The following is a 26,370-nucleotide window of genomic DNA, read 5'->3' on the forward strand; positions in this document are numbered from 1 at the left end:
TTCTTTTTGGCTACCACAGCTAAAGCAATGGAGTTTGAACTGTGGGGAGTTGTGATGAAAATCAACAAGAGGGATCATATTTCTCCAATTTTAGCTTCCCTTCATTGGCTTCATGTTAAATCAAGAATACAATTTTAAATTCTTCTTCTAACGTATAAAGCCCTTAATAATCAAGCTCCATCATATATCAGAGCTCTGATTACCCCGTATGTTCCTCACAGAGCACTTCGCTCTCAGACTGCAGGTCTGCTGGTGGTTCCTAGAGTCTCTAAAAGTAGAATGGGAGGCAGATCCTTTAGCTATCAGGCTCCTCTCCTGTGGAACCAACTCCCAGTTTTGGTCCGTGAGGCAGACACCCTGACTAAGACTGATCTTAAAACTTTCCTTTTTGACAAAGCTTATAGTTAGAGTGACTCATGTTACCCTGAGCTACCTCTATAGTTATGCTGCTATAGGCTTAGGCTGCTGGAGGACATCAGGGTCTTTTTTTCTCACTCTACTGATTTCTACTGTTCTCTAGTTTTGCATTGCATTGCATTGAAATGACTGTTGTCAGTAACCTTTTAAGAAGGTTACTGGCTTTTATTCAGTTCTCTCACATTCACACTGAGTTGTTCTTGGCCACTACCCCTGTTTTCTCCCCCACAGTGGTTCTAGAGTTTGCTCCAGTCAGTTTCTGTTCCAGTAACTCTAGTTCATATAATAATTTTTTTTAAACGCATTTATGTGTCAGCTGAATTATTGGGTCTCCAGATTCTGAAATGTTACACAATGTTTTTTTGTGGATGATAGAGTTAACTTTAAATAACCCTTTTATCCTGGAAAGAAAACCAACACAAACACAAGTTTTGTTGTGATGGTCAATCACCAGCTTCATGCACAGCTGGATAAGGGAGACATTACTTATCTGGGAAAATGATTTGTTCTCCCTTATCTAAGGTTAAAAACAACAGAACCTTCCTGAAAGCAAACTCTTAAAACAAACCAAATGCCTGTAGCTTGATAAAAATAAGATTATTACATTTATATTTTTGTAACAGTGGAGCCATGGATGCTGTTGTTATGTGGATAAGTCTGTGTGGATGTGTAGAGAGAGCCAGGACAGTGACTCAAATGGCAGATTAACATCTTAATCAAAACCCAATACTGTAGTCCACAAACAGTTTCTAAACTTAGCATGACTGATAACACAATGAATGAATAGTAAATAATTAATGATAATAACAGTAATAATAATAATAATATTACATTTTATTTAAAAGCACCTTTCAGAGCACTGAAGGACACTGTACAAATTCAACAGGGTAACAGCAATAAATCATGATAATAACAACACACATTAAAAAGTTATAATGAATTTGCAATTATAGAGAGTAGGCATTCTTCAACAGATGTGTTTTGAGTTTAGATTAAAGTAGGAAAAGTGTCAGTATATAATTTCATAAAAGTTAGCAGCAAATTATCTATTTTCGGATTACTATGACTCTTCGCACCACTGCCAAAAACCACAACCCACCCAAACATTGTGTTAAGCTTGTAACAACAGTTTTTTTTTTAATCTGACCTTTTATCAAGGAGTTGAAAACTCCATTCTGTCACTCTGGACTGAACGCAGCTCTCTCTCCCTTGAACACTGGCACAACAACAACATCTGCATACATCATCTGCGTACTCGTCACATGACTCAATATAACCTCCTCTCTGTCATCACTTCACAACAAAAGCCCCTAAAGGAAGCACTCTTCAGTAAAAGGTCACAATATAACAAAAGCTTGCTACTCAATGAATTTATAACTGACAATAAACTGGACTTACTCTGTCTCGCTGAAACTTGGCACAAACCAACGTACTACCTCACCATTTCTGACCATCTGGCAATTACCTTGGACATTACCATCCACACTCCCCCCGCCAGGCACACAAGGACAATGACCTACCAGAACCTGAAGTCTCCTCTCTTCCCTCTGATCCCACTATAACTGATCTGGTAATTAATCCTGCCTTAATCAGTCGCCCCTCTTAAAACAGCTACAGTCTCTTTCTCCACCTCAGCCTCATGGTGCACCGATGAACTCCACAAACTCAAAAAGACTCACAGAAAATTTGAGCGTCTCTATAAAAAAAAACTAGTCTCACTGTCCATGCCCAAGCTTATAAACATTCGGTCAACACTTAAAACTCAAACCTGCCCGCTCCAAATTCTTCTCTGACTTTATCCATTCCAATTTATCCAGGTTTGAGGAATTCTATTCCTCAAGACGAAGAAGGATGGATATGGCAGGTTTGAGCAATACCATTCTGTCCTATTCCCACTGGCCTCAGTCCTGATCACCTTGACTTCGGACCCATCTCAAATCTTCCGTTACTCTCAAAAATCCTGGAACGCCCAGTCATCTCTCAACTTCAATCAACATCTTCACACCTCTCAGCTGTTTGAAACTTTTCAATCTGTATTCTGCACCCACCACAGGGCAGAAACTGCTCTGCTAAAAATCAGCAATGACCTCCTCCTTGCAGCTGACTCTGGTTCCATATCCATCCTTCTTCGTCTTGAACTCTCCGCCGCTTTCGATACAATAAACCACACCATCCTTCTCCGCCGTCTTCAGTCCATTGGCATCGCTGGTACAGCACTTCTTTAGTTCACCTCTTACCTCTCCGACCATTACTATTTTATTTGCATTAAAAGCGTTTTGTTCCATACCTCCCTTGTCATTCATGGTGTTCTCCAAGGTTCGGTGTTGCCCCCCCACCCCTCCTTCATTATTTACATGTTACCCCTTGGACTGATAATTCACCATTACAGACTCCATCTTTACTGTTATGCTGATAAAACTCAACTTTACATATCCACAAAATCAACTGCCCCAGTCATTCTCTCCACTATCACTCACTGCATCATGGATGGACAATAATTTTCTAAAGCTCAACACGACAAAACAGAACTCCACATTACCGATCCAAAATTCCTCCTCCCTTCTGGTCAAAACTTCAGCTTCACTATTGATGGTCAAAATGTTTCCCCCTCCTTCTCCGTTCGTAACCTCTGTGTCAGCCTGGACTTCTCCCTGTCATTTTAAACATATCAGCCACCTCACAAAATTGTCTTTCTTACACCTCCGCAACATCGCCTGCCTCCATACATCCCTCTCTGTCTGCAGCTGAAATCCTCGTACATGCCTTAATCAACTCCAGACTCGACTACAGCAATAGCCTCTTCTATGGTCTTCCCTTCAGTCACCTCCGAAAATTACAATACATACAGATTTCTGCTGCCCGCCTACTCACCCATACCCAGTCCAGAGATCACATTACCCCTGTCCTCCAACAGCTACACTGGCTCCCTGTCCAATAATACTGTATCCATTACAAGCTTCTTTTCCTCACTTACAAGTCCCTTCATAATATGGACCCTCCATATCTAATTGACCTCCTGAAAGCCCACCGCCCCTCCCGCTCCCTCTGCTCCGTAGACACCAACCCCCTTACACCCATCACCCACACCAAACACCAGACCTTAGAGGACCGGACCTTCGCTGCTGCTGCTCCCACCCTTTGGAACTCACAGCCCCAAACCATCAGAAACTCAGACTCATTTTTCTGCTCTGTGATAAAATTTTGGGCTTAGAACTTTTTCATAAAATAGAAATACAATTAAAGTAAATCAAAGATGTAAAATTAGCTGGTTTGTACAGAAATGTACACATTGACTAAACAAATAAAGATTTGCCACACATTCCCTCCTCATTATGTGATCTGCAAAAGTCACTTAAGTAAGTGGGCAGGTTCTGGTACTTTACAAAAGTCTACATTAATGAAATCATCCACATGATGATGATTAATAACAACTCTGCCGTCCAGTTTCCACATGTGGAAAACTTCAGAAACTATCCCAGCTCGTTCTGAAAACTGAAGATTCTGATGGATGCCATCTGTAAACTTTCTGAAGAAATGAAGTATCTTCACCACTTCATGTGATACTCTGCAGTCTTCTTGCAGGTACAGCTGGCATTTGACACCTTAGATTCTTCCAGAAGTTTCTTTTCAAGTATAGTTGAGTTAACTTGTTTGTTTCAGCAAATGAGTTTTTCCACTCCAGAGCTCCCTGTTTCCTTTTAATATAGCGCAGTGACTCTGGCAGCTGGCTGTAATCCACGGGACCATCTGGTACAAGACAACAAAAGGGTAACGGCATGAGAATTGGTGTGCTAAAATATCTGACTTATGTATTAAACACAGACTTAAAAACACATTTCCATTTGATCTTTGATGCACATTTTTAGCAGCAAATGGAAGGTTTGGGGAAATGCCTGTTTGTCTTGTTAGTATCTGGATGAAAATAAACCTCTTCAAGTATAGGATACATGCCATCAACTACTTTATTTTTGACTTGGGACCTCAGACAGGAAATAGAGATGCTTGAGTTGAAGCATGTGAGTCGAGTTATCTGCTTCTTCTCAAAATATGAGATAAGACAGCAGTTCCTTGGTTTTAGAGTATTTCAGTCCAATGAATGCTACTGAAGATTTAACAATATGCTCTGCAGGATCATAGGTAGATTTAACACACTGTAAAGATAACAACAGATTCTGTTAAATACATTAATTAATTCAAATTAAGTAATTGATACATTGATTAATAATTTATTATTTTAAATCAAGAAACAATAAACAGAAGAAACTAGAAAACTGGCCATATTTGACAGCCTTGTAAGGGCATCTGGGGTTCTGGTTTCGCTGCTGTCTGCCTCGGTGCTCTGGGAGTTGGGTCTTTAGCTCCTCATTACTGAGTATTTTCCTTTTGCATAAACCTTACATATACAAGCACACTCTCAAAGACACCCACATGTGCTTGGATTTAAGTGCTTACAGATACACTTCTAGATAGATAAACCCTAAAGTTTGCTTTGGATGTCACCAAACACAGGTTGTAAGCAATACTGCATATTTTTCAGTGATATTATGAAAACTGTTGGTTGTTTGTTCCTGGAATACTTTTTTGGTTGATTTTGCTGTTCTATTTATATCTTTCCCTGCAGGTGTAGAAGTAGACTCAGAAGATCTTGTACTCCCTTTTTATTCTACTGTATTTTGTCAACTTTTCTCCATTTTAATGTTTTGCCTGATCCTTTTTCTCTTCCTTCCTTTCTCTTTTACCTTTCCGTTTCTCTATCTATTGAATTTTAAATAATCCCATAACAATATCCAATAAGGTTTTTGGCATGTATATCAAGCAGGGCCCTGTGGCGGAAGCACTAATGCTCCTCTTGTGAAAGTAAATCTGTTGGGCTCTCTTTGGCATTAGAAAAGCAACTGCTAGTGCTACACTGCCAGACAGGACACGTAAAAAAAGAGAAAAAAGGAACCAGGCAAAAAGATATGATTGCTGCATCTCTACATTTTTCGTAATTTTTATCTATAGAGGAAAACTTCACCAAAGAGGAGAATAAGTTCAGAGAACCTTGATAGCAGTTTCTTGCAGGTTTGATTTTATCATTGCTGTTTAAGTTCCTGTGTTCTTTTGAGACTAACCAGAAAACCAACAGTTTTTATAAAGGGCATTTTGCATTTCAGATAGTTTTTGTTTCTGAGCTTGTGGTTCTTCCTGCTTTAATGTTTCTGCATTTACCCCACTAAGACATACATGTTAAAAAAAATCCCAATGAGAAGAACTGGTCCTTACCGACTTCCACCAGAATAACTTTGGGATCGTTTTGCATCAAAGCATCATGAAGGCCCACTTTCTGCTCGTACAACAGCTGATTTTGATCCTCTCGGAACTGCACCGTTTCCTTTGATTTTCCACAAGATGAAAGGATGATTATCAGTCTTTGGCACTGGTGTACTGCAGCAGTGATGACATCATGGACCGCTGTAAGACATTACAGATTACAAATAAAACAAGTTGTAAGCAATGAGTAATGCCCACTCTGTAAATGGACAGCAGCCTTATATGAATAACAAAGAAATGTTAACAATAGGGAGTTCCCTGCTTCCTGTGGCTGCCATTTATCTTAGGTTTCTTAGGAAATTTGTGACAAATTTCCTAAGAAACCTAAGGCAGTGGCAGTTTCAGACTTGTAACCAATTAAGAATCTCAGGAGTCTTAAATGGGAAAGGTTTGTTTATTCACTTCACAGTGGAGCGTTTTTACTTATGATGCACAGATATGGCAGAAAACATCCGGAAATGTTTTTTCTTAGTTCTTATCTTGTTATGTGCCTCATATGTACTTTAGTAACATTACTAATTCAAATGTATCTGTTGAACTTGGGAATGCAGATAATAGTGGTTTTTCAAAGCAATGTACGGTGCTTTGCAAAAACATTCAGGTTTTCATGTTGGACCAACACAAAGTAGCCTACAACTATGAAGTGGAAGGAGAGGATACATGTTTTTTAACGTTTTTCACAAATAAAATCTCAAAAGTCATTAAGGGTATGTTTCTTCCAGTTTTCTACATCATTACAAAACAGACTAGTCAGTCAGATGGGTTGGAGAGTACAGCAACTCTCTATATACGTCTAAATCAGTTTTGTTTTGGGCTTTGACTATGCCAGTCTAACAGCTCAATATGCTCTGATATTTACCATTCCATTATATCCCTCGTTGTGCGTTTTAAACAACATTTTCACTTCTAACAAAATGTGAAAGTGCTCAAAAGGATATTAACTCTTAGCAAGAAGCAATTTTTTACTGCAATTCTTGCTGGTCAATTCTTTAGATGTTTTAATTTCAGACATATTATTACTTGTATGCTTTGTTTCACCAGTGTCTATATTTGTTTGTGCCCTGTGTTCCCGTTACGCAACGCTGCTGTGTTCCTGACCTTCTCCCGGGAAATCATCCCGTCCTCTGATGTAGAGGTAGTAGCCATATTTCTGTTCCAGCTCCTGAGGCAGAATCTGCAGGGCAAAGCAGGCAACACCATCCAAACTCAGCATGGCAGATTGGCTGACACTCACATAGGCATCGTAATGTTTCCCATCTGGAACTGTTAGAACACAGTAATTATTGTTGGTGATTACATTTGCAACTCAGTTTCTTACTTTGTTGCGGTAAAACAAACAGTTCCTTTAAAAAAATGCATACAGTTTAAACCAGATATTTATATACGTAGTATGGAAGACAACCTTTCAGTTAAATCCAACTAAACTGTTGCTTGTTTAGCTCACGATGAACAAAATTATTTATATTTGATAAACCAGAATGAGTTATATTTTCTTCAAATCCAGGTGTTTACATTATTCCTTCTTGGTATTCATCAGAATTTCTGGTAAACTATGAATTGGGTCAGACCTTTTGGGTATCCTCCCACAAACAATAGTTTGTTGAAATATGGGCCCATTCATCCTGACAGAACTGCTCTAACCAACTCAAGTTTGTAGCTTCCACACACCTTTTCACAAATGTTCTATCTTTCTGAGATCAGGGCTTCGTGATGGCCACTTAGAATAATGGCTTTGTTGTAGTTAATCAACTTTGTAACTAATTTGGTCACATACCCATGTTCATTGTGAACAACCTTTAATTGCCTGGGTGATCTCTTGGGCTGTTGCTTAAATATTACTTAATGTTCTTTCCTCATGATGCTATGAGGTTTGTGCTGTAATCTTGATTCTCTAATAGCAAAACACCTACACTATATGATGCTGCCACCACTGTACTTCACAGCAGGGATCCATTCTCAGATTTGTACACTTTTTTCTTGTTCTCTCCTTTCTGCTCCTATTTTTTCACCTTTTCTCCCTTTTAGCATTTTGTCTAATATTTTTTCTCCTCTACTTCTCTGTTTTTGTGTCCACTGCACATGAAATAGTCCCAGAATAAAATCTAATAAAGCTTTATGCATATGTAAATCAAGCAGACCACTACAGCAAAAGCAGTAATGCTCCACTTGTGAAAGTAAAATTTGTTGGGAACTCTTTGGCATTAAGACAGCAATTCTTAATGCTACACAATACATGTTAAAAAAGATATGTACACTTTTTCTTCCAAATGTAAACATGATCATGAAGTCAGTCAAACACTTCAATCTTAGTGCCAGACCAAAATAGGCATATCTGAAAATGTATTTTGCCTTAGTGCGTTTTTACGGAGCCCGTCTGGTGTCATGGACAGAAAAAAGTTTACAAGATGTTAAGTCGTGGCCACGTGTTACTAATGCGTGGGAACGAGATAGATAAGATAAATACTGCCTTCAGTTTAGCCTCCGGGCTTGAAGTTCAGTGGACGCGAGTGGATCCAGGGATGCAATGATTAACTGTACATCCTTCTTTTCCGCTAAGTGACGGTAAAAAAAAAAACACTTTTTGGTATCGTCTGGTATCAGAATTTATACTTAATGATAGCAGTATGAGGCGGTGAGGTGAGTGGATTTTCCCCAAGATTGGTGCGCTGTGCGCAAAGAATAAACAGTGGGAAAAATGCACAAATAAAGACTGTAAAGGGCTCAGTTAGAGGGAAGATGAGGAATGAGGGGTCTGAGCTGAAGCCCCTGATGTTACAAGTTTCTTAAAATGACCCTTAAAGGTGCGCACCTAAATTACATGTAACGAGATTTTGCGCACCTGAATTCAGGCAGCACAGCACGTCTGTTTATAAGAACGAAACTTATAAACAGAATAAGTGGTGTTTTATACTGCATCTGGTTAGCAGGACTGTTTTCTGATACAGCCTGCAGCCATGAGTGGTTCTGAATGAAGGCTTTATCTGGCATCCGCTCTCCCCACTTCCCTCCTGTGTACGCAGTAACAGACATACTGACTTACTTTCACCAGTAGTTAAGACAGAAAATTATTTATAACTCTGATCGCTCTTCCTGCTACTCTGTTAACATGAACTGCAGCAGGAATAATTACTGATAGCCACAAGCTGTGAAACAAGCTTAAACAGCTCCACAGAAGGCAGGGCCTGAGCTCTGTTGCGTGTGAGCGTGTGAAGTCAGTGAAATGCGTGTGTCACACGGTCAATGCGTGAAAGTTAAGAGCTCTGGTCATTACCACTCAGTGTTCAATTGCAAGAGATCGCAGGATGTCATTATAGTTCATTCCAAGCTTAAAAATAAAATGAAATCAAGTCTATGTTCTCTATGTTTCTTGAATGTATGCTACACCACCATAAAGCAGCTCGCTCACAAATAACTTGTGGCCACGACTTATCTATCTCGTTCCCACGCATTAGTAATGCGTGGCCACGACTTAACATCTAGTAAACTTTTTTCTGTCCATGTCATCAGACAGGCTCCGTACATTTTTAATCTGTTACCTGACTTTTTATGTTGCTTTCAGAGCAATTGATTAATCCTATAAATTGTTTTTCACCCAATGTTGACATGAGAATTGCTCTATTGTGAAGGACATGCATTCATCAGCTGCAGCCAACATCTCCACAGGCCCTTTTGCTTTTGTTATGCTGTACAAAAGCACAACTACATTAATTGCAGGGACAGAATCAGTCTCCTACCGGAACAGTTTGATAGCTCCACATTCCCATGTTTAGATATGCTAATTGTTTGAACTGATTAATGTGAAACTTTCAGTTATCTAGAACCTAAACCCATGGACCAACCCGACTTGTGGAGGTTCTGTAATGTTTATCTTGATATTTTGCCTCAAACTCAAAATTTTGCCTCAAACACACAAGGATGGGGTGTGTTTGAGGCGTTCCACAGATGTGCCTACCGCTGATCTACAATGCTGCCATAATATTCTTAGTGTGTGTAAATTACATTTTGCTTTCATTATTCTGGTATTAGCAAATATTAATAATTTTGTTCATCCTAATTGAACTAAAAGCAGAAAAGGTTTAGTTGGTTTTAAAGTCAGACAATGAGACAAATGAAAATCTTCAGACAAGAAGTGTATGATGCAGAAGAAAAAATGCTCACCTTGTGGTTTGGAAAAATGTGTATTCAGTTTCCTGTATGCTAAAATCAGATCGAATTGACAGATAAAAAACAAGGCCGTCAGTAGCAGACAGGTGATGGGAGCAATGAGCCAGAGAGCCACGTTTGTGTAGAATGTGCTGTAGTCAGCTGAAGAAACAAGGCAGACAAATAAACAGTCACTCAACGGCATTAAGAAGCATGTAAACAAGAGTAAACAAGTTCCTTGGCTAGACTGGTTACCAAGCAATTACTCTGTGTATCCCAGACATTTCAAGTGAATACCTTCTTGTAGCCGGGCCTCGCCAAGCTTCTCTTCGGCCGGGCTTAAGATGTGGCAATTGATAGGGACATTCAGGAACTCCCGTCGCACTACAGGGATCGACAGAATGGACTGCCCATAGACTTGGCCTTTATCATGAATACTAGAAAAGACAAAAAGTCCACTCGTTCAAAACATGCACCCTAATAGTTACTGATTAAGAAGCAGAGTTTCTTATCCTGCCATGTATAGTATGTAGGTGAATCAAAAACACATACATGTGGGTCTAAATATGACATTATGTATAATTAATAATATTTTGTGGTCTTTTCTTTGAAGTTGTGATGTATCTGTGCATGTAATTTTCGAGGCAACCCCATTTTGCATATTGTTGCGCTGACCTGCCAGCACGTTGTTTGTTGGGTCGTGAGACAAATAAAATGTACAAGCGGCGATCTTCAGTTGTGGCAGCATAGGCTACGTTGCCACATTTAGAGATAAACCAACCATCTGAGGATGAAACCTCAATGGACGTTCCTGGGTGGGTCAAAAAAAGGGGAGGTGGGGGGGAAGAAATTGTGTCTGAATTGATCAGAAAGGTCAGGCTGGGATCACTCAGAGCAACTCCAAGCACTCATCAAGGGCAGATGTTTATCACCACAGACAGCGAGTAAGCATGGCTCAGCATGAGATTACACAATATTCGGTCTATTCTGTAACATTTGAGCGTAACTTAAATTCCTGTTTATATGATGTCTCTAAGTTGTGGCGTTCGCGATGAAGAAATTATAAAGTTCTCTATAAAAATAAAGAAAATCAGCAATAGCCAGGTTCAGCTTGAGATCACATTGAACAGCAGATGTGCAGGAAGGCCATGCTGTGTTATCTGGCTGATGCATCTTGTCTTTCTTTGCTTTTGAAACTCAATGCAACAGTGTGGTGAGGACATACGCAAGAACTGTTGCACATGGAAACCTTTACCTAAGGATTTAGTTTACGCTTGCAGCTTCCTGTTTGTTTTATCTAATGAGAGAAACATTTACACATGTGTTTATCCTGTTTTGATATCATCCCCCTCTCTCTGTGAAGAGATTCACGACAGCTTGAGAAGATGCAGAGACTCACAATTTCCAGGAATGTGTCAGCTCCATGTGGTCACTAGTTTCTGTGCCATTAATAGTCCAGAACATGAAAATCTCTGGATCCTCGCTGAAGCCGGCGTAGGCTAAACACTGCAGTTCTGCTCTCTTTCCTGGTTGTGAAGTAAAGCGGAAAACCAAGCAGAAGATGAAAGATAAATGTGCTCTCATACCTAAATATGGATGCAAAGAGTCAACAAAATAATGGGCTTAAGGACCAAAGTCTGAATATGTTTAAAGTTAAAATCACAGTCCATTTGCACCACTGTTGTAGAGATCTTAAAGTTTTTGTTTACTTACCTACTTGCACAATGACCACATCCTTTTGAGGGCTAACAACGTGGAGCTCTGGAAAGACCTCTGGAGGACCTAAAAACACATGGAATGTTTAACACAGCAGAAAGCTGTCTTCAAAACTATTTCTCCCTTTAATGTGACATATTTCATGTTCAATAAAACTAAAGAAAGCACTCTTTGTTGGGAGGGAAGAAAAGAAAGAGATAACCTGGTGGTATAAAAGTGTGCATGTGCTTAAACTAAAACTCTGTTGCAGCATTTTCTTAATTAGGTTCAGCATTTAGGTTTCTTGAGTTTAAACATGGCATGAGCTTTGGTGGATCCTACCAACTCAAAATAAAGCTCACCTCTTGTAGTGGAATGAAATTTGCTTAAAAAATGAAAATGATCTTAGAATACAGAAATAATCACAGTGTTTTTATATAAATACAGCAGTGCAGCAAATATAAAATATATAAAATCCAAACTTGGAGAAAACATGAATAAAATTTCAATATTACCAAAATGGCAACAGTAAATGATTGATATGTTTTGTGAGGATTTAGCAGGATCATAATGCAGACAGGAACTCAGACGCTGCATAATAGAAACAAGGATTTAGTGACAAATAATGTGTATATAATAATATGTACAATAAGGCACAAATAGCGAAGTTCAGGCATGGAAGTCAAACATAAAGTATATATGCTAATCTGGCAAGCCAGATTGATGTATAGAACATTTTGCACATTATTAATTTGCGTCTGCTCCCTTTGAATCTGTTCAAAGAAAGGAGGGACATTCAGCAGAACTGTCCGAATTGATTTGAGCGAAGCAACACCTAAAGCCTGCCTACCAAAAGTTGGTTTTAGCCAATCATAGTATCAAATGAAAATATAAGCAGCAGGCGCCATGAGAAACCACAACAAGTAAAGTTAGTCAAGACCTGCTTCTTTGGATAGTGACACTTGTGACAATCGTGGATTCTGACAAACCACATGTGACAACAGCAGCTACGCACACTTCCTCCTGCACTGGCATGTTTGCTTTGGTTCAGCTGGGAGCTTGGCATCTCTTGCTTTTGTCATGGCTGGTACGTCCTTCCTTAAAACATAACACTGCAATGTGATTGGCCCAAATAGCTTCTGGTTCTTTACCGAACGGTTGAGGCCGGAGCGGGGCAAGATGGATTCTCGTTTGTTTGTCAACACATTAATACCGTGAGAGAGTGGTGAGTGGTGGCTTCGTGGTTAGAGCATTGTGATTGTGTTCTGGAGGTTTGGGGTTCAACTCCCATAGACTGCCACTCTGGATCCCTGAGCAAGACCTCTAACCCCAGATTGTTCACTGGGTGCTGTGATAGCTGCCCACTGCTCCCTAAGGAATGGGTTAAATGCAGAAGACAAATTACAATAAATATTTTTTTCTATTTCTTCTAAATTTAGAAGACACACAGATGGTAATATCAGAATCCAGCAACTGACAACGACAATCGGGCAGCTTATGCAGAGGGTAAAAGTGGAGAAAAGCATGGCAACACAGGGGAGAGTAATCAGGTGGAAAATGATGAGCAGCTGAGATCAGTGAAGGTCTCCATTTTTCAACACAACTGATAATCAGAGCCTCCATTCAAATCAATGAAATAATTGATTCTGCTAAAGAAAATTCCAGTTTTGAAAGCCTTCAGAATTAAACCTGAAAAGAATAAAATATGTGCAACCTAAAGCTAGCAAGAAACAAAAACCCCTTCTCACAATCAGATAGATTGTGTGAATGTATGAGAGGTAAATGGTGGCCCCTTATTGTCAAGCTGTTGCATATAGACAGACCTTGACCAAATGAGAATGAATGCTGAAATCAGTTCAGCAAAGTTGAACTGATGTATATGAACACTTTTCAAGTGTTCATATACATGGTTAACAAAGTTATTCAAGCTTATCACTAAACTTTTTTTTAAATGTCTTTGTTCTTAAATATATAAACAGATGTCACATTAAAGGTGAGAAAAAGTTGCATCATATAGTCACATGTCTTTATGTTACAAGAATTGTCCACTTGAGATGAGCTGTACCGCTTTTAGCAGTCAGCTGGATGCTGCGTGCTGTAGTGTAATTCCGGCCATCTATGGTGATGTCTATCAGGCAGGTGTATTTCCCCTCCTCTCTTTCCGTAACAGGCGGCAGCCTCAATGAACCTTGTTCTTTCAGATACGTGGACCCCTTATCCATCTCCATCAGGTGACAGTCCTGTATGCAAACAAATAAAGGGTTTTAGGGGCAATTACTTTTTCACCCTTAAAAAAATAAATCATTATTAGAAAATGCATTTTGTAATTGACCAGGTTATCTTATTATATATGTTTGAACTTCTTTGAAACATTGAAGTGGGACAAAGAAAAACAAAAAAGCTGCAAAAATCTGTATGGGAGCGAATGCTTTTCTTCAGCACTATACTGGACAATCATAAACCTTTTTGGCTACATCTAATGCTGTGTGTCATTTAAAACTAACACTGCAGCTCACCCTGAACACATCATTCTCATGGCGAACCATGGTAGCGGCTTCATCAGGCTGTGGAGATGCTTTTCTTCATCAGAGCAATTAAACTGATCAAAGTTGAAAATATGACAAAAAGACCTAAATAAAGGGTAACCTGACAGTGACTACAAAACACTTAAGACCAGGACAGATGATCCCCTTTCAGCAAGACAATAACCCTGAAGATACAGCTTGAGTCAACTTTTGCATGACTACTCTATGTTTTTTGTTTTGGCAGATGCTTTGAACATGGCATTGACAGAAGGGGGCAGTGTTGCACATGCCAGGAACCATTAGTCAAGATGCAAAAACCACAAATCAGAGTTTTGCTGTCATCCACAGTTATGAAACAACTGTAAACTTGCTGACACCAAAGTTCCCCCCTCACTTCCTGACACATTGTTTGCAATTGATGACTTGATAACTTGTGGTATTAGAGCCAGTGCATTGCTAGTCTGATGTATGAGTCATGAAAACTATCTAGTCACATTAGACAATTTAGGGGTGCAAAGTGGTGTCAGTTGACTGCATGGTTTTCTGTTGACATAAAAGTGGTAGAAACACCACTGTGAGTCCTGCAGAGCTGATTACCTTCATCCATCGTATTTTCCTCGCGAGATTCAGTCGGAAGATCTCTGCCTGTTTGCACTCAAGACCTGGTTGTAGTCCCTTTGTAACTGTAATGTTCTCATTTGGATCAGGGCAGTCTCCTCTGGACACTAAAACTCTAAATATTCTTTTTGATGATCTTGTGTTATCCCTGCAGAGAAAGTAACAAATACTGAAAAGACTTGAGGAAAAAAAAGTAAATTATACTGTGGGGCTTGTGTCTCTGATGTTATTCATTAGATTGCATGAAAAAAAGGGTGATGAAAGAAAATGTCTGTGAGGAGTTTTCAACCTTTTTTCACAGACGTAGCTTCCATTATGGGTCATCTGCACAGGGCGGAACCACAGCAACCCGTCTCGGACCTCTACTCCAGTCGGTAGGCTCTCATTACCACTGTCCCCTCTGCTCCACATTATCTGGGAATGAGCATCAGCGGGGTGGCATCTCAGCAGAAACAAGTGACCAGCACTCACATGGTAGGTGTCTGCCTCCCCCTGGTGCTCTAAAAGAAAAGGGGCAGTGCACATAAGCTTTTGGTTACTTACTGCTGCACGTACAAGTAGTAATAATAATACAAATAATAATACTAATAATATAAGATGAGATGATTTGTATTCGTAGCGCAAAAGCTAAGGACATTCAATTATATTTTAAATATATAAATGCTTCTTGGCAATATAGAAAGCCTGTTTATTTCCCCTGTCATGGTGATACATCTGTAAGTAAAATACATTGGTGGGTTGAGTAGCATAGCAGGGTGTGCCCATAAAAAAACAGTTAAATCATCTCTGCCAGTGCCAATCAGCTTTTGGTGGAGGCAATGTGATGGTGTGGCACTTGGCCCTTTCTGGGGAAAAAAGATGCTGTCATCATTGGAGGCATAAGTGAACCGCACATATGCGGGTCATACGAGTTAAAAAATGTTGGCTACCAAACAAATCGGCTATACCCAACCCCCCCTGCCCCACCCCCCTGGTGTGTATATATACCAGCTAAATACATGCATTTGTGATGATTAGAGGTGTGTGGTGGTCTTCCGCTTCTTTCATGGATCAAGTCGATTCTTTCATTCATCTCACGGTCACATTTATCTTGTGTGTGTGTGTATGTGTGTGCGTGCGTGTGTGAGTGATGGTCAGACGCGATCTGAGTGTCTGATCACAGTGGATTGACTGACAATGAGCTCTATAATAAATTAAAACATAGCCCTGAAATAATAAATACATATTTTTTTCTTCGTATCAGCTGTAATTTTATGTGGATTCAGCGGGTTTCTTCCTCGCGTTTGTTCCGTTGTAAAAGAGAAGAGGACAGACTCTCCAACCTTTCTACTAATACTGCTTTCTTTCAGCTCACTTTGAGGTCTCTATTTTTCAATGTTTCAGCTGTTCTACGCTGCTTTTCTCGATTGAAGCGAGTTGAATTGAAGCCCCTAGGATGTGGTCATCTTCCAAAAATGATTAGTATTGCGGTTTTTGCCATTGTAATTTGCACTCTTCCTGTCCAACCAGCCTGGAAACTGAGCTGTCTCAGGCAAAATGTGACGTCATTTGAGAACGGCCCCAGTAGCACCACCATACGCTGTTATGTCACTTCACTCTCGTTAATGTGGCCAAAACAGCACTTTATTCAGAGTAACTGTGTTTTGTTACCTAACAAGAGATACCAAATGACCCAAACTGCCAGGTGGCAGCAAATCACCAATGTGGAACAGTGTGTTTCAAAGTAAAACGTCAAGTTTACAAAAATGGATGAAAATGACAAAATCACCAGCAGAACACCAATATGACCATGAGAAAACACAGAATGCCAGAGGAAAAGATCAAATACACATGACAACCATTCGTCCATTTATCATCTATACATATTTAGGTTGTGGAGGGACTTGTGCCTATTTCCAGCATTCATTGGGAGAGACATGATGTACACCCTAGAAAGGTTGCCAACAACCATGCATGTACACACTCTAACCTTAGGACAATTCAGAAATGAATTAACCTAACAGTCATGTTCTTGGACTGTGGGAGGAAAACGGAGTTCCCAGAGTGAGCCCACGCATGCACAGGGAGAACATGCAGAAAGATCCCAGGCTGGAATTCAAACCTTGGACCTTCACTTCACTAGCACTTTGAATCATCTTACTTCTGAAAGGTGCTTTATGAATAAACCTGCCTTGCCTTCTTGCCACAAGACAATAGTGCCAACTCTACCACAGAGTAGCCTACAAAACAACCAATTATGTAAAGCCACTTAATCTAGGTCACTTAAAGAGGGCAGCGAAGACATTCAAGGTAATCAGAAACTGAGAAAAACAACCACACAAAAGAAAACACTTACCAGACTGTAAAGGAAATGAACAAACAACTTTCAATATGCACATTGTGCATAAGAGAAGAAATTGCATAACAAGTCAATGGCGTCATGTTTATTTGATCTTTTGGCATTCTTTGTTTCCATATGGTCAAATGGTGTAAAATAATGAGACAAACAATTTTTACACCAAATATGTGCAGAGGGTGACTACACATTTTCACAGGCCTGTTTACTCCTTCTCTTAATTGGATTTTTTGTAATTTTCCATTAAAGCTCGAGCTTTACATTTACTGTGGTTTTCTACAGAGTTGCAGAACCGTGGAGTCTGAATAAAAACCCCAGCAAACTGTGCAATATATTATATGCAATCCGCCAAATGCAAGCTGATTGTTACATATCTGATACAGTAAATATAAAAAGTCCACATATCCTCAATGCCAAGTTTTTGTGGGGGAAAATTAAGACCCAGAGAAATTGTTTAAGTTGTTTAAAGTAGAGAGAATCATTAATCAAAATTCTGAGGTATTTCAGATACTAAATCAGTCTTCAAATAATGTAGTGATACAGGGAAAATCTATTTAATTCAGTCAGAAAACAAGATAAATGTTTTTTTTTTTTTTACTGTGAATTTAGAACTAGACAAAATTTGCTAAACTATATTAAAGAATAGTTGGAGCAGATGAAGTACCTGCTGAGGTGTGTATCTAAAATAATTATTAACATATACTGTGAGGTGAATAATAACAGTGCTAGAACTGATCCCTGCGGAACAGCTTTGACCACAACAAAGTAGCATTAGGCAACAATTTCAGCTTTCACATACTGAGTTTTTCTATCAAAGAGGTAAAAATGCATAAATAAATCAAAAGGGGGTTCTTCAGTAATGTTCGTATTAGTTTAGAACAGGGCACACTGGTATAGCCATTTAATGGTAGCTTTTTTAATATATTCTCACTCTTATGGATGTGTTAGTTTTTCAATTGAACTTGACATGTTTAATATTAAAGGAGATACTATATCACCTAAAAATACTTATCTTGGTCTAATCCTGTTCCTGTTTTCCTTACCGTAATTTTTTTTATTTATTTTAATAGACATCTGCACAGTTGTATATTAATTTAATCTGTGTCAACCTTCAGAGTAAATACAGGAAGTACATACAAGCTTAATCATGAGAAAACATGATGAAGCTCCAGACAGTCAGAGATCCATGTTCACAGCAAATGTTTCTTTTACACTTGTATCAACAAGCAGTTTACTGACCTAATTAGTAAATTAGCCATTTTTATTTCAGTAACTAGATTCACTAAATCAAACACATAAGTTAATTGTACACAGACAGATGTGTTCAAACCTTTTTTTCTGTTGTTTATTAGAATTTCTTTCACTTACATCTAATTAAAAAAATACATTTATAATTAAAATATTCCATTAGACCAATAAAAACATTTTAATACTGGAATGTGGTTTTAATGAAAAGCTTAATGCTTAATATCAGCTTAAAGGTTGTTATTTTTAAAAGGTACTGACAAACCACCCTCATCAGGACACATATTATAATTTATTCATAACTGTATATGTTTAACTGCTCAGGGTATGTATTTGATGTTATGATCAGCTGTATTTCTCTGACTTGTTATTCAATATTAAAAAGGTTAATCTAAAATAATTTTCCAAGTACAAACAGACTCCTATTTTGGTTTGTATAGCACTAGCTGTAACCTTTTACAACTCTGAACCAGTGTTAAATCGAAGCATTTCTTTTGGGACCCTTTTGGAGGATTAGAATTCATGCAAAACCAACTTTGGTCACAGGACGTCTTTCTGTATAAACGGTTTCCATTTTTCATGTTGTGCTGACGTCTTTCGGGCTTCCTGTACATTACAAGAGGGAAAGTTTTCAAGTCTGCACCTTCTTTACTCATTAGAGGAAGCAGCATGAACGAACTGTTTGGTGCAGGAAAGACTTTAATGTACGATGAGAGAAAAATAAGTTAATGCAAGCCAGATATGATAATACCACGCAAAATCACTGATTAATTCAGTATTAATATAATTACGTCTTTGCAGGAAGGTATTGTTTCCTGCAGATGAGGACCAACTGATGCAGAAATTACATGATACTCATGGAAATTTTACATTGTTTACATTTTTGGCTGTTTAGCCTTGTCACTTTATTTTATTATTCTAATTAGATTAGATGATTCTAATCAAAAGGTTTTCTGATGTTCAGCTCTTTGTTTTAGCTGTGGCCGATATTAAAGTGCTCTGTAAAAACAGTTGTTGATGATGATGATGATGATGATGATAATGATGATGATGATTAAATTACACACTGAAACCAACGTGATGAATATATGTAATCTGCCAGACCGCTAATACCATACCAAGCAAATGACTCGCCAGTGTAAGACTCTTTTTTTCTGTGATGCCACACATAGTGTTTGATCATTCTCACACACGGATGACGCAACAACTTGAAAAACCAGTAAGACGACTTTATTGGCAGTTGTTGCCTCAATGTCGCCCTGACAATCTGACACTCCATACACAACAACGACAGGCCCACATCCCTAAAAAACTCCATTCTGAAACAATTCTGTTTTACTTAACTAAAAAAGCTAAAAAAATTTATTCTGTAAGCCATTGACCTAGTTGCACAGATTGATGGATCTGAGTTTTTAAGAATCACTCTTTTTTATGCATAGCTTTTCCAGCTCTTGTTTAAATCATTTGTAATCACTATAGGGTAATTTTGTCCAGGTTCAACCAGTGTTTTTCACACTTCTCTTGAAATATGGGAACCCTCACTCACAGAAAGAAAAATTAAAATGTAATGTTCTGGGTTCTGTTCTGGTTATGTTAGTTATTTTACTCCCCTGTCTTAGGTTTTCTGGCTGCTTTGAGTTTTGTCTTGTCCTGTTAGCTTCTTAGTTTAGGTTTGGTTTCTGATTTATTTCTTGTTTTGAGCCTCTGCACTGATGTCTGGTCTAATTACTTACTCTGCACACCTGCCTTACTCCACCCCTGCTGCAATCATCTCTGACCGGTTTCACCTGCTTCATCCTCCATATAAACTGTTGAGACCAGACATCAGTGCCAGGTTGTCTGTTTGAGTATGGGTGAGTCTCCTCCTGCAAGTTTCTGTTTATTGGTTGCTTTTGGATTTTTGACCCTTTGTCCCCAGAGATCTGAGCCACCCTGTTTCGGTCTGTTCCTGCCTTGTCTGCCCAACTGGACTGTTTGTTTCTCTGCCCTTTTTGGATTTTGTTAATAAATATTATTTTACCGAACCTCTGCTGGTCTAGTTGAATTCTGGGTCCTCTGCTCTGATTCATGACATAAAATGCTCCTTTGTTGTGTTTTTTACAGCTATGGTATAAATCTCAGACTGTATTTTAAGCAACCGGGTTCAATATAAAATCATTCAGTTGGTTTCTGAACAAAATATATAAGATTTTGATCTAGAGAAGGTAAAATGCACACAAGGCTTCTTAAAAACACTAAAATAGCCCTTGGGCCAGATCGTTGTTCACAAATCCATCAATAATCTTAATGTCATCTGCCATCCAAGGTGCACAGGCACCCTCTGCCATATGCAATGACAAAAAACAAAAAAAACTACTTGTCAAACGCAGATGTGTTAACCCCAGGCCCTGCCTTCCTGGGTATAATACCACACTAACCATGTCAAAAACCATTGATAAACAATATATTTTGTTCATGTGTTTAGCACTAAATATTGAGGTGGTGACAGACAGCTACCCAACAGCTATCTAAGAAGTAGGTCCCACACTGGCATTCTGGTTTTGTTTTTCAAGAAAAGATCTGAAATTCACAATGTTTTGTGTATAATGAGACATTTATCCCATACAATTCAATTTAAAATCAAATAAATAAGCGGAAAGGAAAAATAAATAAATGAGCATTAAACTGGTTGGATTAAAATACAGACCATTAAATTAAACCCTTTTAGGAAAATCCCTTTTGATTCAATTTCAGCACGCAGAGTTCTTTGCTGGGATTCCATTCTCATTCTACGGCTTGACTTGACAATTTTTACCCAGTATGTCTGGCAACAGTTGTGAGATTTTGTTTTACCCTTCTTCGAGCTGATGCAGATGTACAATAGGATCTTTTTTGGAGCTGTTGTCACCTCCCTCTAAACAACGACTTTAGCTAAAATATGCAAATCAGATTCTACAAGGACAACTTCATTTTATTTCTGCCTATTCATATTTGATCATTTATGTTAAGTGTGTCTCCAAAACTTTTAGTTTTTTTACTGAAATTAATTCAAAACATACTTCCAAAAAGTACTAGTTTAAGACTGTGACACGTATGAACCTGCCAGATAGCCCCTTTCCTCTTGTTCACATTTCTTCTCCTAGTGGATCTGCTCGTATTTTAGTGGAATTCTATACAGGGCATGTGTCACATTAAAGGTGGGAAAACAGGGTGTAAACAATTTTAACAAGCACTATATATTTACCTCAACTGTAGGTTCAGTTCAATTGGCCTGTCACTCTTTGCTATACTAATGGATTTTAATCCCATATTCTTCAGCACTATATTTAATATTTATTTTTGAAAGATTTTACATGGCTGAATATACTACTTATCTCTGCAAATTGTAAAGATTGACTTGAGATCACAATTTTCGGGACTCTACAAAGAAAGAATAACTCTCTCTTTGGGAGCGTACGGATGAGTAGCACATATGATGTTAATATATTAACATAACTGACAAGTTTTGGTTGGAACTTCTGTCTTCGTCCGAAGGTATCGTCAAAACATATCAGGTATGTTTGGACAAAAAGTAGTATTCTGATAAGAAAAGAAACTGATAACACACAAAACAAAATAGTGAGTAGACGATGTCTATCAGGATTTTAATTATATTCTTAACTTGCTTGCTAAAAGCCTTATTTATCAAAATCATGCCAAAAATATCATTTGAATATCCTGATAGATTTCTGAACTACCTGTTTAGGTGGAACAGACAATGTTTTCTTCTTGCACAATATCTTTGCCTTGAATTTATTGTTTAACATGTCTTTTTAAGAGCTTTATTCTTTTAAGGTTAGAACTTGTGCATGTGGTTATTTCACAAATAAAGTTCTATCTTCATGACTTTTAATCTATTCCAGGTTTCCTATTTTCCTCTTTGTAACTAACTTAAAAAGCAACAGGACTTAAGAAGAGTTTTATTTTTTTCTAACCACAGCCGAAACCGAAATCAGTCAAATATCGGAGTCAGCACATCCTTGGATCCAACTTGTACGACTTGTCGCATCACTTTAGTACTAATAAAGACAGAACCTGGCTCTCCAACTCACTCCTGTGTTAGAAGCCCTTTTCAGGGTGGGTAATCCTCACAGTGATGTGGTGATCAGTACTCACGGTGATCCACAGCGCATGCCAGAGACAGGAGCCCAGTTAGGAAGCAGACCCAGCCTCCTGCCGCCATTGTTCTTGCCTGTGAGACGTTAACAGGTTAGATTCATTAAAGTCCCATGTGTCTCCTTCGACATGGCTCATTTTCTGAGCCACTCTGCCTTTGGACAGGGCTTCTTAACACATTTCCTGAAGAGGCAATCTGAACACTCCCTGTTTCTGTTAGGGAAGTGAAAGATTTTGTTTGTGAAGCTCACACAGGGAAGTCGTCACTAAAACACTCCCAGTAAAGCCCAAGGGAGTTCCACTTACTGGCTTTTATTTGGAAAAGGTTTAAAAAAGGAAAAGAAAAAAGAAATCTCACTCTAGCATTCAAAATAAGAAATGGTCACAAAATAAGTATAGATTATGAATAAAACATGAAAAAAAATTAAAATGCTAACAATTTTCCTATTTTCCTATTGAGACAGCTAAGCAACAAAACAGGAGAGAAACTGCTCCAACTTTAATGACCTTACCTGTATGAGTGTAGAGAATTTGAGACAACCTCTTGCTTGGACTGATTTTGAACTATGGGCTGCAGGGTTTTCCGTGCTGCTGCATTAGGTGCTTTGCCTCAAACCCACTACATGAAATTTCCACTCAGCATAAAAAGTACCACTTACTCACAGTACAGGTGTAGTGTGATGATTCACACCGTCAGCTAAGCGGGGCTTTGGTTGTACAGCACACATAAATGTAGGTTACCTGACCTCAGAAAGTTCAAACATGAGTTTAGAAACCGTGTGTTGTAACAACCAAGAACTGTAGAGCCAGCAGGGCGTCAGAAGGAAGACTGTCCTGATGAAACTCACTTAGAATGATGTAAAAGGTTGTAAAATACAGGAACGTTGCTTTTCAACGGACTGTCTGGGACTGGTCGTTCTAAACACAGGGACACTTTTGGCTGTCTTGTTTGTTTTGGACGGGGCTCCTCATCAACAGGTTTTCTTTGTCTGCCAGTTGTCCAAACTCCCCTTCTTACTTTGTGTCAGTGTTAAATCTATATATATATTTTTTTAACATCATGGCCAAGGGCCTGCAGATTAAAAACAGCCTTTTGGCAAATTCTGTCTTTTTTTTTTTACCTCATTGATTACCTTGTAGTTTATTAAACTGCGCGGTCCCCTTTCAAATAAATGAATCAAATGCTCATGCTCACCTGATGAATTTCTCTCACACGTTCATTTCCTTATGTCTTTGATACATCTAATCTTGATTTGGCATTTTCATTGAGAACGTGCTTTATTGCTAGCATTGCTCGGCCTGTCACTGTCTTGCCCTTCTTCTTCCGCCCTCTCCTCATCCTCCTCACTACTTTCACAACAGCCTTCAACTTCACTTTTTTCCTTTGCAACTTCCTTTTTCTCATTGTCTATCTCTCCGTCTGCTGTAAAGTGGAAATACGTAATCTGCGTCTGATCACTTTATCCACAAGTTGACGCCAAAAGAAAGTCCGAGACATTTTGACAATCCTCTTTTTTATTTAAAAGCTTTGAGACAGTATATAATAGCGACAAATATAAAATGTTTGAGGGAGAATCCTCAAATGATGACTTCACCATCATCACAACAAGCTTTACCAATAGCTTATATTTACATTTTTTTTACATGTTTATGAACATTTTAATAATCATAAGCACTTGTAACAAATAAAATCACAGCTTTAATATTAGAAACATGACCAAGTATGTACAAATGTTTTGCAAATTTTTTCAACCGTATTTACATTTTCCTAATTTACATGCACACTTGGAGAACAATTTTGACACTCTGGACAGTCCATAGACAGTTGTGCTCTTCACAGGATTGATTTCAGTACATGTTGCACAAGTATGAACCCTTAACTACTGAGAAATGTTTTGTTTTTTTCCTCAAGATGCAAAGAGGTTAAAGCAAAATATTACAGAACACTTCCTGGAAATTTGTGTCTGTTCTTTAGCTGCTTAAACATTTCATTCAGTCATTCAAATCTTTCATAAGTGCAACAATGCAGTTTTCTCTGGATAAATCACCCTCTTGCCTCTAACTGGCATATGATACCTAATTTCTTTCCAGAACCTGGAGGAAGGAGAGAGGGATGGTGACATTTTTGAATCCTTTCCACCTTTTTCCTCGTCTTCTCTCCTCCTCCAACTTGTCCTCCATCTCTGCGTCGTCCGGAAAGCCTTCCACCAGCACACAGCACCCTGCTTCTTCCTCAGGTGGAGCACTGACTCTGGGAAGAGGGCCAGCTGAGCTGGGGTGATTTCCTCCAGCTCCACCAGAACCACCTGTGAGGATTGAGCCGGATTAGAACCTCCATGTTATGCATACTGGAAAAATGTCAATAGGAATAAGAGTTGTCATTGAAACATAGAAAAATCCCCTAATTTATCTGTTTAACTTTGATTTGGCTCTAGAATGGACTTTCTATAATCCTTGACAATCATGCATTGACTGCTCTCCATCTCACCTTTATGGACCCCTCCAGAAGTGCTTTGCTCATGGCTGCCATACATTCCAGCTGCTGTCTCGTGTCCAAAAAGACTTTATCACCACCATCGAAATCCACGTTGCTAGTGCTCTCATTGGTACTGCTTTCGATTGGCTCACTTCCCTCACTGATCTTTGTAATGTTGTTGTTGTTACCGCTGGTGCTGCTTGTGTGTCTTTTGCTAATGAAAGTGGAGGCAGTGTAGAGCAGGAGAACACGTCGACTGGCCTGAAGGTTCTCATCCACAGATTCCATGATGGCTGCAGGAAGTCAGAAAGGACAGAGAAACGTGAGAAACAGTGAAGAGAGTGTTTTCTGACTAGGATGCATTATACAAGCCATTCCTTCATGGCACTAGTGTAATATTTTTTATTTTTGTTTGGGCGTCGGCGCTGTAAGGTAAAACTCTGTCCTGGGTGTAATATCTTTTAACCTGACTCGTGCCAGACCTATGTTGCTCCGCCTAGCTCCACCAACATACATCTGGGACATCGCCCATTGAAAGTGATTTGTTTAACCAATTTTATGGTCTGGCCAATCAGGACGCAGGGTTGGAATTTCATAGATGTGACGTAGTGGAGACGCGACCATGACGTGAAACTGTTTTGACAGCAATGGTGGCTCGTCGAGGAAGCAAGCGTTAACATTGATGCTGCTATTTCTTCCGTGTTGTCCAATCTACCTAATATTGTTTCATTAAAAGAACATCAGAGAACGGCTCTGAAGGCTTTTGTTGGTGGAAACCATGTTTTCGTCCTTCTCCCGACCGGATTTGGCAAGTTTTGTTTTCCGGGGCGCTGCAGAAGCGGACGCGCCCCGGAGCGGTTAGCGCGAACCATCTTAGGAGGCCTTTAGTCCTCAATGCGGTCGGCCCGAGATCGACTCCGACCCGCGGCGCTTTGCCGCCTGTCTTCCCCCCTCTTCCTGTCAGCTCACTGTCAATAAAACGCATGCCACTAGAGCCGCAAACACATAAAAAAAAAAAAAAAGGGTTTTGGGTTTTTTTTCTGCGTCGCTCTCATCAGCGTCATGGGTTAGCTTCGGTGTGAGTGGTTGAAATAGCACGTTGATAAAGATGACAGACAAGTGGCTTATCCAATCATATGCAAGAATTTTTGATAAGGCCCAGCCTTCAATAAAGGCAATTCCTATGGCGTTGTCCCAGATGGATGTGAGTGGAGCTAGGCGGAGCGACATGCGTCTGGCTTGAGTCAGGTTAAATATCTTTAGCAGCCTCTAACAATGTTTGTAGTACTGCATCCCAACAGCATGATGCTTCCACCACCATATTTCACTGTGGGTATATTGTGTAATGTGACGTGTTATTTTTCCTCAACCACAAAAAAATGACATTATGCATGTGGACCGGGAAGTTTGATTTTGGTTTAATTTTGTCGCCTTCTCATTCATGTTTGCCGTGTCCCCTACACAACATG

General features: G+C 39.1%; 2 protein-coding genes across 7 annotated transcripts in view; both read right to left on the reverse strand.

Moving 5' to 3' along the window:
* Nucleotides 1-1,230: 1,230 nt before the first annotated feature.
* LOC105930348 (interleukin-1 receptor type 1) lies at nt 1,231-22,595 on the reverse strand. The gene is made up of 11 exons (XM_036138957.1): nt 22,426-22,595; nt 15,001-15,211; nt 14,691-14,859; nt 13,634-13,808; nt 11,587-11,655; nt 11,273-11,399; nt 10,171-10,310; nt 9,889-10,035; nt 6,829-6,993; nt 5,683-5,871; nt 1,231-4,164 (listed from the first exon to the last, which is right to left on the reverse strand). Exons 1-11 carry the CDS (start codon nt 22,490-22,492, stop codon nt 3,971-3,973), a joined length of 1,653 nt encoding a protein of 550 aa, XP_035994850.1. The 5' UTR covers nt 22,493-22,595; the 3' UTR covers nt 1,231-3,970.
* Nucleotides 22,596-23,922: 1,327 nt separating this feature from the next.
* The window catches only part of LOC105930315 (hemicentin-1), a 77,591-nt gene continuing 75,143 nt past the window's right edge, over nt 23,923-26,370 (reverse strand). For all 6 annotated transcript variants that reach the window (XM_036138959.1, XM_036138962.1, XM_036138961.1 and 3 more), the window contains 2 exons: nt 24,914-25,194; nt 23,923-24,731 (listed from right to left, as the gene is read on the reverse strand). In XM_036138959.1, the coding sequence (XP_035994852.1) occupies nt 24,435-24,731; nt 24,914-25,194 (578 nt within the window). In that variant the 3' untranslated portion in view covers nt 23,923-24,434. The remainder of the gene's footprint in view (nt 24,732-24,913; nt 25,195-26,370) is intronic.

Source organism: Fundulus heteroclitus, chromosome 7 (assembly GCF_011125445.2).
Source record: "Fundulus heteroclitus isolate FHET01 chromosome 7, MU-UCD_Fhet_4.1, whole genome shotgun sequence".
Lineage (NCBI taxonomy): Eukaryota > Metazoa > Chordata > Actinopteri > Cyprinodontiformes > Fundulidae > Fundulus > Fundulus heteroclitus.

Excerpts from the sequence above, each read along its gene's own strand:
- LOC105930348 (XM_036138957.1), bottom strand. The coding sequence starts at position 22,492 with ATGGCGGCAGGAGGCTGGGTCTGCTTCCTAACTGGGCTCCTGTCTCTG. Across the intron at positions 14,860-15,000 it reads AGCTACGTCTGTGAAAAAAG|GGATAACACAAGATCATCAA; the intron begins GTTGAAAACTCC and ends CTTTCTCTGCAG. Across the intron at positions 10,311-11,272 it reads CTGACACATTCCTGGAAATT|TATTCATGATAAAGGCCAAG; the intron begins GTGAGTCTCTGC and ends TGTCTTTTCTAG.